The sequence below is a fragment of the Ochlerotatus camptorhynchus genome, unplaced genomic scaffold (genome assembly GCF_037179485.1).
Source record: "Ochlerotatus camptorhynchus isolate MF236.1 unplaced genomic scaffold, CSIRO-AGI_Acam_v1.1 ptg000370l, whole genome shotgun sequence".
Classification (NCBI taxonomy): domain Eukaryota; kingdom Metazoa; phylum Arthropoda; class Insecta; order Diptera; family Culicidae; genus Ochlerotatus; species Ochlerotatus camptorhynchus.
The window spans coordinates 4,592,808-4,610,000 of record NW_027040858.1 but is presented as its reverse complement, the minus strand read 5'-3'; the positions used below and the strand labels follow the sequence as shown (position 1 = coordinate 4,610,000).

General features: G+C 40.4%; 1 protein-coding gene across 1 annotated transcript in view; it reads left to right on the top strand.

Moving 5' to 3' along the window:
• Nucleotides 1-17,193, top strand: part of LOC135710125 (adenylate cyclase type 6) — a 472,542-nt gene that overhangs the window by 230,738 nt on the left and 224,611 nt on the right. Inside the window, exon 3 of the mRNA XM_065232613.1 lies at nucleotides 272-508. Coding sequence (XP_065088685.1) covers nucleotides 272-508 — 237 coding nt within the window. The remainder of the gene's footprint in view (nucleotides 1-271; nucleotides 509-17,193) is intronic.

Below are 17,193 nucleotides of genomic sequence, written 5' to 3'. Positions count from 1 at the left end.
CTTAAATATTTTAGATGATATTTACAAATGATTCATGATATTTTCAACTATACCTAAGCCCCTTGGTCCAAGCTTAGAAAATGAAAATATCAAAAACATATTTTGATATATTCAGCAAAGGCGCACCAACCCCCCCCCCCCCCACAAGCGCCCCATGGGAATCATTCAATCAACGGTTAACTCACCAATCAATCACACTCCATATTCATTCTCTCCACATTAATACACTCTCGATGCGTTCTCTTCACTTTTTCTTCCTCTATCCCGCCAGGACTTTGCCAACCTGCGCAAAAATAAGTTTGCCCGCCGCTGCTCGTCCTTGCGGCAACAGGCGACCGAGCAGACGACATCGACCGTGACACTGGAGCTGGAAAGCGCCTCGGCGGCCCAATCGATGACCATCCACGAGCAGAACACCAGCTCCCCAAAGAAGCCCAAGTGGGAGGTGATTGAGCACTTCAAGAGCACCGGACGCGGCCAGGAATCGATCAGCAGCAGTCTGATTGCGGTGAGTCTTCTTTGTTTATATTATAGGCTGATTGTTTATGGTCTTTGCAGTCGTATGCGGGGTGAATAAGCAGCTTATCGCATCGAAGTAACCCAGTAACAACAATAACAACAACAGTGGTCAGGGATAATCCGATTGATGAAGTGCGTTTAGTTCATGTGGGTTGCTTTGTTGCCCGGAGCGATTCATTGCTCTTGGGAATGAATTAAAAGCTGGAGCTAAGCTGATGAATGAGTTCCGGGAAGAATATGGCGCACATTGGCGCCTCTTTGAGCTCCGATTTGAGCTCCGAGTGCGGCAGAAGGAAATCATTCGACAAATTATGATTGACTGGTTGTCTGTTGGGATTTAGTTGTTGGTTTTGTGTGTCGTAGGAGCGCGTTTCCGGCTTAGGGGATGACTGATAAGAAATATTGAAGAGCTATCAAATTGAATAGAATTCGAGGAAAGTTGTTACCAAATGCTGGAAGTAGAATTTCAGAATGGCGGAACGAAGCTTATTTTTTCTTAAGCTACACCTCGTTAACTTTATGAAATATTCTCAAAAGAAGCATCTCTTTTCAAAGAGGCGTTCAATGGTGCAAATAGATGTGGGTACTGTTACCCTTTTAGTACACGCTTTTTGCAGCCACGGCGACGATGATGGGGTTCTATAATGGGACGTGCCTTCGGAGCAATTACCTTTGTTAAGCGATTTGCAAATGGTAAAGTGGCAGAGTGGGTGAGGTTAAACAACCTTTGCTGTACATACAACAGTGTGCCGGTGATATGAATCTCTTTGAATATCCCGTTCCCGGTCTCAGGTTCTCAGGCAAGGATGCACCAGCATCTTTTTCACCCACCGACCGACATATCGTTGCATCGGTCTGAACACCTTTTTAGATGAAAGCAATGGGTGGTGAAGGTGGAAAGTATCGTAGTTTTCGCGCAGAAGATAGCAGAAGGTAGATACTGGTTTGATCGTTCTCCTGGGAGGTAGCTATATGCAGCTGGATGTAGAACGTTCGTTCGGCGTAATAGTTGGAGCAAAGGGTGGTTAGGTTTTTATCGTTTTCGCGCAATCGGAGCATCACTGACTTGCACGTTGAACTAAAGCTTGTTTCTTTTTTGCTTTGCACGTGATTTGGTTTAACTAAGGGGCAAAGATTTGCTCGTTAAATTGTGTGCTTTGCAAGCCAGCGTCATTGAGTTATTCAAGTTTTAACTGAGGATTTTTACGTTAATACTTTCTTGACTAAGATAATTCGAATGGACAGTAGCAATTTGTAACTGAAGGCCTGGTTAAGGGAATCAATTTTTGGAAATAAATTCAAATGAATTGAGCAAATAACATGTTTCAAGCATGCTTGACTGACCAAAATCGCATGTCAGTCCGACATTTGCTTGATTTCTTATCGATATAAGACAGTTCATGGATTTTAGGTAACTCAAATTTCAACAAAAACAATGATGACCAGCAAATTCCGATTAGCTATTACCCGGTTTTTCTCAGAATAATACCCAACGTGATTGAGCCCAATTTGTCACTGTTGGAAATTTGCATACAACTCTTCACATGGTTTTTTCAATGTTCTCATAAAGTTTCTTTAAAATAATTTCCTTTCACAGTGTTGTTTTCAGAATTCATATAAAATAAATTTGAGAATCTCTCAGGGATTTTCTGAAGCTTCCTTTCATAATCCTATTCAAAATTAGCTCGAGTTCATTTAGAATTTTAGGGCAATTCATCTCATATATTTTTTGTAAATTTGCGCAGAGTTATCTGTATTCTTGCGATTGAAATTCTCCTTGGAATTCTCTCAAATTTTTTTTTGACATTGTACTCTCAAAAATCTCTTAGCATTCGTTTTGGAATTTTTATGTTACTGTTATCAGATTACTTGACATTATTTTTAGAATTAACTTGGAATTTTCCCTAATTTTTTAACTATCATCAGAATTTTCTTGGAATTAGCAACATAATTCTCTATAAATTCTTCTCAGAACCTTATTTAGAATATATATAAGAAATGGACTAGCAATCTTGATGGAATGTTCCCCAGAACAAAAAAAAAAACTCAACTCTGATCTTTCCGCAGAATTCAACATGAGCTCTTCTCACAACTACTTTGGAACTGTTTCTATATTTATCTTGTAAAAGGTGTTCCACATCAAATTGCATCACGAAAAAAACGCTGTAGAAAATGACCTTGTTGACCTTGAGGACAACGTTTGAATAGCGGCACGAAGCCAGATCCGGCCAGAAGATCGTAAAGCCCTCGTGTTGCTTCTGTAGATACTCATTGAAGTAGATCTCCCCGTTTACAGTCCCGGTAGTCACGAACCGCGCACTCCGTTTGCCACATGAGCAGATCGCTTGCCAAATTATGTATTTCTTTGCAAACTTTAAAAGTTTCTGCTTCCTTACTTCCTCCGGAACATCGAACTTGTGCTGGACGTCGAAGAACAGTAGCCCCGGAAGTCCACCTTGACGTTAGTCTTATCATCCATGATGAGACAATGAGACTTCGTCAGCATCTGGGTGTACAGTTTCCGGGTCCGTGACTTTCCCACCGTATTTTGCTGTTCGTCACGATTTGGAGCCTTCTGCACTTTGTACGTATGCAGTCCTTCCTTGTTCCTTGTTCCTTGTCCTTGGCTCTCTGAACAAAAGACTTGGACAGATTCAACTGTTTGGCCACATCCCCGATCGAAGCATTGGTATTCCGCTTAAAACGCTGTGACGACACGCTTGTGATCGTGATCACTAATAGAACATCAATTCTGACCGCATTTCTCCTTCCGTTCGAGGCTCAGAGCTTCGTAGTAACGTTTAATCACACGACTCACCGTTGACTGCACGATTCCAAGTTGTTTTCTGATGTCCCGATGAGAGAGTTGAGAATTTTCCAGGTGCTTGCGCAAAATCAATTCGCGACGTTGCTTTTCGGGTGACGCCATTTTTTCTAACTTTCGAAAAACTGACAGCGATAAAAATACAGTGTAAACAATACACTCTAAGCTACTTCTACCCAAATTTTCAAGAGAGTACCCAATGGGTAATTTTCTACAGCGTTTTTTCCGTGATGCAATTTGATGTGGGACACCCTTTAGTGCTAGCCAAAACTCTCTCCGCTCAAACCACTTCGTCCTCCGATTGATACTGGGCAGATATTCTCTACTCCACCCCTGCCACATTCTATCGGCTAGGTACTGCGACGGCTTGTATACGACCCTCAGCGCTCTTGCCAGCTCGATTGCTGCCGTCGTCCAATGCTCTCATCTCTTTCTTCACTGATCTCACCATCTTTCCCAGCTTCCGCCCAGGTGCGGTGTTCCGGGAGGAATAAAGTGCATCTTGATTTTTGGACTAGAGACGACTAGTGAAATGGTTGATTGAAGCTTTGAGATGTAGAAGCGTTGACGAAGCTCGTTGAACAACGTCTTCTTGTTGGCATGCTTGGGAAGAATTACAGGAAAGGAACCGATTCCGATAGCGCCAATCTTCCACTCATGCGCACAATTCCGTTGGCATCGATGATCGGACGCAGCGTGTAGAGCCAGCTTGACTTGTCAACGAGTATCGGTGATTGATTCGGGTTGCGTCCACGGCTTGTCTCCAATATCTTTACTCCTCCGGAAAGCTGTCCTGCTGGGGTTGTTTCGCAAGTATCATTTCTCCTGGTTGTAGCTTGAAGCAGCGGCGACCAGATGGGTTCCGGTTTCACTATTAACTACAGAACGTTCCACGTGATTACAAATGGCCATCTGAAACTGATTCACCCTGCTGTAACAAACCATTAGGCCGAACTTTACAACCGGTAGTGTATCTGCGGAAATTGGTAATCCTTGCACTGATGGTGGGTTCAATTCACATCACATCACGTTGATCAAATGACGGGCTTCTTCGTGGATTAGCACGCATGCTTTCATCTCTTGCGAGTCGTCGAACACCGCTTTCTTTTGCTCAGATCACTCCGACTCCAATTCGTACAAGAACTGTGGTCCGTTGAATCATACACCATCTGATTGTAGTGGTGGTCCTCGTCCCCACTTCGTTACGGCATCGGCGATGTTAATATCGAACGGAACGTACCCCCAATCCTTTGTTAGTTAAGGTTCTACAAAGGGTAAGTAATTTTGTGTTCTTCTTCTTTTTTAAATATCATAAAATCATCATCATTAGTTTACACATACATTCATATATTATGAATACGAAAATTTAAAACATGTATTTCGTGGGTAAAACACGAAAATTTCCTGGGTAAAACACATTCACTGTATTTACTTACTTGTGTTCTTCGAAGTATAGCACAATTAAACGCAATCGAATACACGAAACTCAAAACAACTGCTTCACAAAACTCTTGGTGAACAAAATTCATCACAAAGAAAACAATTTCTACTTTACTGCTTTGGTAGCAATCGTGAAAGTATCATTGAAACAGCGGTGCCAGATGTATTGCCTCTAGCAATGAATTTAAGTTTATTAAAACAATTAATAACAAATTCTGCCTTATTAACATAGATGAGTGGATGTATTTAATGGTGGATAAATATCAAAAACTGATTAAATAAAACATAAATGACCATTTTAAACATTTTATCGGTCCTTTTTAAAAAGTCACAGAAGATTGAATTCAACACTAACAGGGTTGATGGCAGCAGTGCACGTAGCCTGTTATACACTTTCCCGCTCAGGGGTGTAAACAAACTTGCATACAGCGCAGTCTGGCAGTGCTTATGTTTTGTCTGCTACATTCTTATCCACTAGATAGTGTGACATCACATTTGCTGTTGTATTGAAATGAAGGAAGAAAAGAGATGGTTAAGTTTTCCTCACCAGACCAGTAGAAAACCGGAAAATCCCACACGCGCCAATTGAATTTACTCTCGTTCTGTACGTTAAACATAACGTCGGACATAGTGCGCTGTATTCACACAATGATGCGCTATTCAGCGCACTATGTCCGACGTTATGTTTAACGTACAGAACGAGGGTAAAATCGAATATCGCGTGTGGGATTTTCCGATGTCCAACTTGAACGACAATACTTGATCCAATTCCACTCAACGTCATTGTGAGTCAAATTACGCAACGCCGCAGTACGTTGGGATAAATTAGGGATGAACTTTCCCAAATACTTGAACAATCCTAAATGTCTAAGTACGTCTGGTTTGCTATGCGGTTTAGGTATATCAATAATAGCTTGAATATATGACTGATCCGGTTCAACGTGACCCTCCGATATGATGTGACCCATAAACTTCACCTTATCAGTTCGCTACTGGATTTTAGCAGGATTGAACTTTATATTATTCTGCCGAGCTCGATCAAGAACAATGGAAATAATTATGTCATGATCATCGTAATCTGTTTTTGCAATAGACAAGTCATCAAAATAAATTTCTACACCTTGAAACATTTCTGGCGCATTTTTTATCCCAAATGGTACTCGATTCCATCTATAACGGCCAAATGGGGTCATAAAAGTGGTCAAATCAGAGCTTTTACGGTCAAGCTCCATCTGCCAGAACCCATTTCGTAAGTCCAACACGGTAAACACTCGCTCACCACTCAAACGACTGATGATATCTTCAGATGTAGGAATAAGATAATGCTCCCTCTTGATGCAAGCATTAAGCGGCTTAGGGTCCAAACATATACGCAAAGAGTAGTTAGGTTTTTCAACTATTTGCATATTGTTGTTCGACCATCGAAGTTAATTCACTCTTGAGGCGATCATGAAGACTAAAAGGAATGCGCATTTTGTAATGCAACATAGGTATTGAATTTTCTTTGAGAACGATTGTACAACTGGCAGGAAACTTTCCAAGCCCCACAAATAATTCACTGTTCTGGTCAACAAACAGTGATTGGTTAGATGGAAACCGTTTTTCAGACTGTACGGTACACAAACGCTTAATTAATCCAAACGACACACAGGTTTCTAACCCCAGCAACGGTTTAAATGAATTATCGACCACAAGAAAATCTGCTACTTGAGTTATTTGCCTTTCGACATCAAAACAGGGGAGAGAGACTTTGCCATGGATTTGGATTTTATTCGAACTATAGTCATTTACTTCAACAGCGGAATCATGAACAAAAGAAAATTTCAACCCTTCAACAACATTCAGCGGAATACAGTTGACATCTGCCCCAGTGTCCAACTTAATAACAACGAGCTGATCCCGGATACGATACCGCTTAGTCCACCTGACACGTGTCACCTCACCTGGAACTGTGTTCGAATTTATTCTATAATTAGAGTAGAGACCACTTACTGTTTCTGTTTCAACCTTATCCTGATCAATAAAAAAATGGTTCCTGCATCGACCCAGTTTACGCTGTGAACAGCTGTACTAGTCGGCGACCGTCTCGAAGTACCAGGCCTTCCTCCGTTTGCTTGGCCGTTGATGTTGTTACCCTTCTTCGGCGTTCTGCAAAACTTCTTGAGGTGCCCAAGGCGTACACAAGAATCACAGTTGACATTGGCCGCCGGGCAGTACTGACGATGACGCACGCTGTACGGTTAACCACAATTAAAACACGTAGCAGCCTTGACCACAGCGACTTCGTTGCTTTCCTTGAGTGGTGACTCGTTTACTGTGTGCACCTCGCTATGCATGGCTTTCCGGTTGAGTAACTGTTTATTTTCAGAGGCTGCCTCATAGATTTTGCATGTCTCCACAATTTTCAATAATGGATCATCCTTCCCGTCCAATAACTTGAGCTGCAACTTTTTGTCTTGCGCACCAAAGATGATTCTGGTCCGCAACATACGGTCTGCATACGATGCATGGCACGCCGAACATTCGTATTCATAGTATGCAAGTTGTGTACGAAGCGCTGTTTCGAAATCAGCAAATAGTTGCTTCTCTTTTTGAGTGATCATATTGAACTTAAACGCCTCCATGGCAACATTTTTTTCGTGGGAGGCAATATCCATCAAATGCTTCGATGACAAGCGTAAGTGTACGCTCGGCTCGTCGACCAGCAGGTGCATCAGCTCCAGCACCAGCGGCAGCGCCACCAGCAGCAGCACCCTCAGCAGCAGCACCAAACAAACTTTCGACGTCCCCGTTGTTCGGAATCAAAAAATTATTGTAAATTTACAACCCTCGTTCCCCGATGAGCCACAAAAATGTCGCTATTTTGTTTTTCTCCGATTTCTCATTTTTGTTCGTCGCGATCATGTAGATGCAAAATTGTTGCTTCCATTTCGGCTACTCTTTCGTCAGATTTGAGCAGTCGAGTGGTTGTGGCAAATGCTGATCCATATCGTATTTCACTCAAGGTCATCAACACACGCGCACAATCCGCCAATATTTCTAGATAGAGCTGGAATTAGGGCGTAACAGCTTTTGTAAACAATGACTTCTCGCGATGGTTTTTTCTGAATTCAAGGCACGCCCACGCAAACCAACAAAACCATCGGGTAGGGTAAGTCTTCCCCTATCCGATGAAGATGATGGTTTGCATGGGCGAGCCTTGACTTTTTAGAAATCATCGAGAGAAGTCATTGTTTACAAAAGCTGTTACGCCCTAATTCCAGCTCTATCTAGATTTGTTTTTGTTTTGTTTTCACTTATGTGCCGACGTGATTGTATTAGTCAACCGTTTCACTCATATAACCCTCAGACGATGCGAGTGGCTCGGCATCACACACACACACAACTGTTTGTTTTCGTATTCACGCTTCACGCTTCTGGAACATTCGTTTCCACGGTTTTCGTGACCAAACCGCACTTCAGCGCAATGCAAATTAAACGCTCTACAAATTACACTGCACCTTTTACAAGTGTCCTGGTATCCTTTTACTTCTGACACCATGTAACAGGCATCGGATTTTCAGAAGTAAATACACAAAATAGGCATCCCGTTAACAAGCACTTTATTCGGTAGTCCGATCTGCTCAACTAGCTACTAACGACTGATACAATGTGTTTCTACTCTATGGAGGCAAGTGATGCCAGTTCTGCCAAATTCAATCTTCTAACACCACACTCACTTGACCTGGTTTCAGAATCGTCCAGTGGGCAGTGCGTTCTACACTCCAAGTCCCCTTTCTTTCAAATTCAACCCAAATTTTATATTTTACCCCTTTGAGTGTTGATTAATCACAATTAAACATTGTGACAGAGCACGGACTTGAAGTTTCTAGAGTATTAAATAATCTAGGTCCTATTTAGGATTATATTTGAAAAATCCAAATCTGGCCAACGCCTACCCCATATTTAGTTCTTCAAAGAGGCCTTCAACTTTCACGCGTGCCTTCTTTTCCTGGTACTTTGCTCGCTTCCGCTCCATTTGGTCCAAATACACTTGTTCATCCTTGAGTGCTTTCTCTAGCAACTTCTTTTCCTGTGCCATTTTCTGCATCCTCATCTAATTTTCCATTTGGAGTCTCTTCTGTTCCCCTTCTCCTTCATCCTTTTCTTCCACGGCAGACGTTCCATCTTAAATTCCTTCTCCTTCGCTCTTAACGTTAGACATGTCCGAGTTCTCTTCCGTTGCGAGCGTCTTCCTGCTCTTCCTCAACCTGCTGACATTTCTCTGTCGGGCAAAACCACTTCTCCTGATCATCGACGTTTTCCTGCTGCACTCCTACACAACGGTTAAGTTAATATTGATTATAGAATAAGAAGTAATCATGAGTAACCACCGTGACGGGCCTGTATCAGAGCTTACCTTTAATGACCTTTAATCTTCTTAATAGTTCTAGACGTTTTCGTTTTTTTCCTTGATTTGTTTTCCGCACTGAGTACCAATTCCACCGGGGACCAACGGGTTTACTTCCCTGCCGAAGGAAGGCGTGATCAGAAATTTTGACATTATTTTCCAGTTTTTTTGTAACCAGATGCCGCCATCTTGGATTTCAAAATGGCGTCATGCATAGATTTCCAGTTCGTACACGTCACCCTGATTCCAAATACCCATATTGTGGGGGTATTGAAAGTATTTTCCAGTTTTTCATGAACCGGATGCCGCCATCTTGGAGGATAGTCAAGAAAACCAAATAGAAAATCAGATAAAATTAGGAAAATTGTTCAAATTTTAAACTGTTTATCTTCTTTAAGTATTTCAGGGAAGTCCAGAGATCTTCCGAAAATTTTAGAAAACTACAGAAATATTATTTAACTTTACAGATATCCAGAGTTTTTTTTTTCAGGGAAGTTAAAAGATTTTTAAAACACTTCCATTATTTTTAGGGCAGCACCAAGAACTTCCGAAGAATTGTGTAAATTTCAGGGTAGCTTCAAGAACATCAGCTAAGTTCTCAGAAGGCCACAGAACTTCCATTAGTTAATTGCAAGAACTTTCAAGAAGTTCCAAGAACTCTAGGAATGGTAGCAAAATTCAGGGTACTTGTAAGGACTTCGCGGCCATAAATATCAGGAAAATTTGTTGGAACGTAAGAGAAGTTCCGAGAACTTCCTGAAAATTTAGCGAACCTCAGATTAATTAAGATATTTTAATGGAAGTTCCATGAGTTTCAATGAAGTATCGAAAATTCTAGGAAAGTTACGGAAACTTTTGAGATTCAGAGCTCTTTAAGGCAGTTTAAACTATCAAAGACGCGACATGCAGAGCTACTAATTTCAGCTCCAATTGCAAAACAAAAGTTAATCAATTCGCCTATTGTTGATCGTTTAACTTACACCACACCAAAAGATATAACAGCGAGAGGTATAGGTTTAAAAACCCACGCCCCTTTCGAAACGGTTCATTAATCCGCACTCTTCCACCCTCCAGTAATTTCTGATGAAATGCTTATTCACAGGTAAGCTTCCACTTGGTCGTGTACTTGATTGCCATTCCAAGCGAGAAGAGAATAAAAACCAAACCCAAAAGAAAACACTTGTGGTATTGCAATACACTACCCATAATCGCATATCAGTCCCATCTTTGCTTGATTTCCTATCCATATGGGACTGATATGCGATTATGGGCAGTACAGTAACCGCCTTTGCTACTCGATTTACATTGTAAATTGGAAAGTCTCCAGTTACTGAGCTGTAGAAGTCCACTTTCGGTAGGGATTCTATTGATTTGTGGGTGATAAATGGCTACGGATTTTTCTTTTCTTTTCCGCCGAGCATTGAAAGAAAATAAGAGGATAGAACCGAAGATACCATATCAAGAAGACTGGCAACTATGCCATAAGCCAAAAGATAGATTTACCAGCGCTGCTCTTATGCGAAGCGTGGAAGCAAATAGGAGAAAATTCACGAACTAGAATTCAGAGCATTTGCCTTTTAGCGGATTGTGTCTGTCTCATAGCGGTCGTATGAGAAAACGAAAGAGTTACCAGTCTTCTTGATATGTTGTCTTAGATGGAACGGACACTGTTGAAAAAGGATTTCGTTCGGTTTCCGGATTTTGTGTTTCTTTTCCTTTGACGGGTGCGGATGGGTAGCAGCTGTTGGACGATGTAGACAAGTCACATTTTTTATTCCGATAACGTTCAACAGCCAGCAGCGCCGCGTTCAGGAAGTAAACCAGTTTGGGTCTATTCAATAAAGGCGTTCAAGCGTGGTTAACTGTTTTTTTAGCGCAGCATCCAGATTGGTTGCGGTCATGTATCTCTGCTAACCGAGGGGATTTTTATGATTGATGGTGACTGATTTTTTTTTAATGCTTTATTAGCGAGAATTTTAGCGCCATGGAAATGTTGGCTGATGATGCTATTGGCGTTGCAAGCAATCGTGGCTTTGTGGTCGGGCAAGTGTTCGGCAGAGTGCAGCGTAGCTTTTGAAATTACGACACCCATCGACTGCTTTGATGGGCTGTGAAAATGGAATGTGCTTTTGAAAGGTTGACAGCCTGCTATGACTACGGCAGGTACTTTCGAATGAAGTGTAAAATGATAAAATTTAACTGAGCCTACTGAGATCAGCATGATGTCAGTCGTTGTATTTTAATCAGTATAATCAAAAGCTTAATTAAAAAGGTGTACGCATCATGCAAAAACATATAATTTCCATGATACCAGGGTGACATTTTCCAAACAAGCAAAGTTTTTCACATTTCGCGTCAAGCAAACACACCTGCAAGTAACTTCGTTCTAATTAGCTAGTGTCAAGCCCTGTGCTCCGCACAAACACACACGGCAATTTCCTTTCGCATGTCAAAGAAGTACCGCCGTGAACCTCGTTGGTTACCACGAAAAGCGCCTCAAGTAATATCCACTTTTACCGTGTGACAAATTTTCACGTTTTACCTCCCACCCGCAATCTGAGTGCAGCCTTCGAGCGATATGCTGTGCTACACATTTACCGTCTTTCAGATATGCAGAAAATGAACCTTTTAGGAGAGGTGGCTGACGGTGAGGTGGTTTCCCATTGAACCATTATCCGGTGGTGGAGTGGGACGGAGGGGAAACTCTTTTCACGGTGAGCGGTAAGCAAAAATGGCAACACGACTTTGCTCCTTAACTGGCATTTTCTTTGTCGACGGAGCGGAGCAGATGCAAGACAGCAAACGACGGAATAGTGTCACGTGCGCCTGCAACCTGCGGCATACAAGCTCGGTGCGGCGTGCCATATCGTGAATGGGTGAACTACCATCTGCGAAACCTCGTATCCCGTAATGATGGTAAACAAGATTCTTTCACCGTTGTCGTTATTTTACCTATGTTGTTTGTGAAAAGAAATATCCTTGGATAATTCTATCACAACGATGATAGGAGAACTTTTAATAGTGCGGGGTACGAGCACCGATGCACGACACATGAGGTATGGGATGGGATCCAATGAAGAATATTATATGTAAGTCATGGGGTTAAAATCAGAAGCGTAAAAAGCCAAGAAGAAGATAAATATGTAACATGTGTCATGTGAAGAACGTCTGAGGGGTGCCGGTGGTGTACTAATAAGCGTGGTTGCCTCTCACTCCAAAAGGCCTGGGTTCAATCCCAGTCGGCGTCGTTGGGATTTTCTTAGGCATAAAATCTTTGATCACGCCTTCCTTCGGAAGGGAAGTAAACCCGTTGGTCCCCGGTCCATGAGTTGATAGGTCGATGGTATGGGCGTCAGTAGTATTGTAGTACTTTCCACGTATGGCTTTCGGACGACGAATTTCACGCTTAGTAGGTTGATTAACGAATGTCTTTATTGACTTCTACTGACTTATTCTAAATTCCATTTACCTGAGATACTTGAAGCCATTATTTACTTAATTAAACAATCACCGATTATTACCTGATAGAAAGGTCCAAATTAATTGAGAGAAAGAGTTATGGTGAGAGAGCACTTAGTCAGCATTGTGACACTCCGTGCTAGTTGGAAACAGCCTGCGAGTAGGGTAACCAACTTGAATTGGACCCCTACATATTTTGGACCCTTTTCATATATTTTCCTCGCTTACTGTCTAGTTTCTTCAAATTCATCTGGGTTGATGTTGTAATTACATTCTTTCAATTACTTGCTATGTCTCAAGATCATTAGTTCACCTCAAATTGCTTACAATTGCTCAATTTAAGCAGTTTTAGAAAATGTTATCGACAAAGTTTCATGTTTCGACGTTTGTCAAGAGGAATCGGCGTTTGTGTACTTGTTTTAAATTTGGTCTAAAATATACAATTCAATGATTTGTTTTTATCAAATCAGTTTATCTGACTTTGGAAGATGTATTTCACGTGTTTATAAAGATTTCACGTTAGGATTTTACTTAAAAAGTATTAAATAAAAAGTGTCCAAAAAAGATCGCAAAAAAATGTTACCAACTTATTTTGGACACTTATCAAATGAGAATCATCAAAAGAGCGACAAAAAAAAATTCCGGTTGGTCGATCGTGCTATTATCTCAGATTTCTGATTAAATTGGTAAGTAAATCAATCAAAATTATATGAATTCATTGTTTTTAAATATATTTCTTGTTTATCAGGCGATTCAAAATGGGAAAAACGGCAAAACACGTAGAGTGGTCCACTCTGAGTTTTCCTAGTTTTCCTAGTTCCTAGTTTTCCACAAAAGTTTTCCTATCTCCCAAACGCGTTTAACTAAGGGGCTGTTCATAAACTACGTAGACGCTTTAGGGGGGTGGGAGCGCTTGGCAGATGTCTACGGTCAATACAATTTTTTAAATTTTGTGTTTGAGACTGTCTTCTACGGAAGGGGGAAGGGGGTTGAAATCTCTCAAAAACCGTCTACGTAGGTTATGAACAGCCCATACAAAAAATAATATGGACTGCAAGCATAGAGTCAGGTCTCCGTATTAAGATATACTTCTGAATGATTTTTTTTTATGGTATGATCAGTTGTTTCTTTATGTTATATTATATTTCCTCCGTTACTCGCGCCAACTTTTGTAACACGAGTACTCACGCGTTGTACTTTGTACAACAGTGTGAGTTTTCCATTTCCATTTTGCAGCCGAGCTACCAATCGATCTGAAATCAACGAGTATTCCTCAAAAAACTTGCTTTTAACTAAACAAGCTAAATATTTATTACAGTTAACCCCCAAAATATGCGGATAATAGAGAAAATGTAAATGGAAACCGCGTAAATGGTGTCCATACTACGAGGGTTCTGACTTAATTGGTTACAACATGGAATATCTCGAGATCCTGACCAGATAGAAAATTACTGTCTTTGCCAAAGTAGTTCTAGAGATCATAACCTTTTTGCTGGTGGACAGTAGTTCAAAATTTACTCACTACATAGCGCTAGTATACATGTAAAGTTCTCGCATGTGATATATCTCGAAATCATGACCAGATAGAAAGTTATTGTCTTCGAAAAAGTTGTTCAGGAGTTCAAAGCCTATAGTTCAGAATTTTTTCACTATATGGTGCTAGTATATACGTGAAATTCTCATATAAAATATCTCGAAATCCTGATCATATAAAAAGTTACTGTCTTCGGCAAAGTTGTTCAGGAAGTCAAGGCCTTTTTGCTGGTGGACTTAAGTTCAGAGTTTTCTCACTTTGCAACGCTAGTATACATGAGGAATTCTCGCATATAAAATATTTCTAGATCCTGACCAGACAGAAAGCTACTGTCTTCGGCAAAGTTGTTCAGGATGATAGGATCTTTTCGTTGGTGTACAGTAATTCAGAATTTTCCATTTACGTGGCACTAGTATGCCGGTCATTCAGAGATATTTTATATGCAAGGATTTCACGTGTCTTTCAACGTCACCTAGTGAGAAAATTATGTACTTTCCACCAACGATAGGGTTTGATCGCCTGGACAACTTTGCCGATTACAGTACATTTTTAGCAGGTCTTGAGATATATCATATGCGAGAATTGCACGTATATACTAGTACCATGAAGTGAAATATTCTGAACTACCGTCCACTAGCCAAAAGGCCTTGATCACCTGAACAACTTTGCCCAAGACAGTAACATTCTATCTTGTCATGCTCTCTAGATATTTTATATGAGAGAATTTAACGTGTATACTAGAACTACATAGTGAGAAAATTCTGAACTATTCTACACCAAGCAATAGGCTTTGACCTCCTGAACAACTTTTTCAAAGACAGTAACTTTCTATTTGGTCAGGATCTCGAGATATATCATATGCGAGAAGTATATATGTATACAAACGCCACGTAGTGAGAAAATTCCGAACTACTGTCTACCAGTCGAAAAGTTTTGACCCCCTGAACAAGTTTGCCCAATACAGTAACTTTCTAGCTGGTCAAGAACTCGAGCTATTGTATATGCGAAAATTACACGTATATACTAGTGCCTCGTAGTGTGAAATTTCTGAACTACTCCACCAACGAAAAGAGCTTGACTTCCTGAACAACTTTGCTGAAGGCATTTACTTTCTATCTGGTCAGGATCTAGAGATATTTTATACACGAGAATTTCACATGTATACTAGCACCACGAAGTGAGATAATTCTGAACTATTGTACACTAAGAAATAGGCTTTGACCTCCTGAACAACTTTGCCGAAGCCAGTAACTTTCTATCTGGTCAGGATCTCGAGATATTCCATGTTGTAACCAATTAAGTCAATCCCACGTAGTATGGACACCATTTACGCGGTTTCCATTTACATTTTCTCTATTATCCGCATTTTGGGGGTTAATTGTAATCAAAGTTTAGCTTTTTTAGTTCAAAACAAGTTTTTTGATGAATACAAGTTGGTTTCAGATCGATTGGCAGCAACAAAATGGCAATGGAAAATTCATATGTGTTGTACAAAGTACAACAGTGCGAGTAACGGGGGGTTAACTTTTATGCATACCGTAAAACGGGGTGTAATTGATCAGTGGGGCAAAATTGATCGCTGAAATTTCTCGTGATATTTTTTCATGTGTAACATGTTTTTCGTTACTAAGCGTACGAATGTATCTTTGTATGCATTGTAAAAATATTATGTATAAGGACAATATTGGGTATACTCAGCGATCAAATTCACCCCGCTGATCAATTTCACCCCGTTTTACGGCACCTTCTTTGAAAATTTTCCACCTAGACGGACCTAACAAATGCGAGATAGGAAGAAGTGACCGTCGTAATTAATTTTAGGCTCATAGGTTGAAAGAACTTTAGCATGTCCAAAATATATTCGTTCCCATTCAGTGTGTCCAAAATATATTATGGACACTGTCCAAAATCAAGTGAAAGGGTCTAAAATATGTGAATATCATGATGTGAAAAGAATTATTTTTCGAGTATATATCAATAAATAAAACATCTAGTGACATTTTACATCCAAGATGAGTAGCTTTCGAACACAACCGCATGTAAATTGCATAATAATAATAAACAAATAATATTATTTTGACATAAACGTGATCTCACTTCCTCTAGGGGTCCAAAATCAGTTGGGTACCCTATTGACACTGTAAGTTGATTCTTTTGTTTTCGCGTGATAAATTGCAACGAAAGACTTTTGCAGGGCAACGAACAATTCCAACGTGCCGATGTAATTGTTCGTTGAACCTTTGGATATTGAATTTAATTTTGAAGAACGAGAACATGCATGATTTGGTGACATGTGAAAATCACATGCTACAGTATTGGAACTCAGTACAGAAAACAAGATCGATGGAAAACAAAAAAAAACGTCTAGAACTATTAAGAAGAACCCTCCTCATTCCCGATTCCAGGGAAATGGCCATATTTCAGTTGATTATACGTCGATTCTAGCTCTAGGCATTCATCATTTGCTTTGAAAATGGTTTTTCTTTATGTGTATTTACTTAAAATATGTTCAAGCTCGACATCCTATAGAAAATCACATCACAAATTTAGTAAATTAGACAAGCCCTCCGGAAGCCCGGGATATCTCCAGTATACGGTAACCATGATTGTCTTCGTGGCTTCATCATAGAACAATATTAGTTTTCCAATCGAATGCTTTTGGAATAATCGAAATCGGACCATAGGGTTCTCTACCTTCGGCCTAATCGCCCATTTTGGGCCTATCGAGCAGAGAACTTCAAATAGATCCGTAATTTCAGAGCTAATAAGCCAATTATGCGTTTGGTACGATATTTTAGATGAAAAGTTACCGAACGAAGTTAATGTGAACGCATGATATGAATGTTTGCATCCATTATTCTCAAAAATTAAAGAAGCGCTCCGACCGAATCAATTTTTATCCTAATCCAATAGGCTTCACTTCCATTGGCGTTTCAATGCGTTAGGCCGAATTTAGGGGACAAGAAGCAGTGTTAGATTTTTAGCAATATCTCAACCATTTGAGTCTCTTTATCAAATCTAACCGTA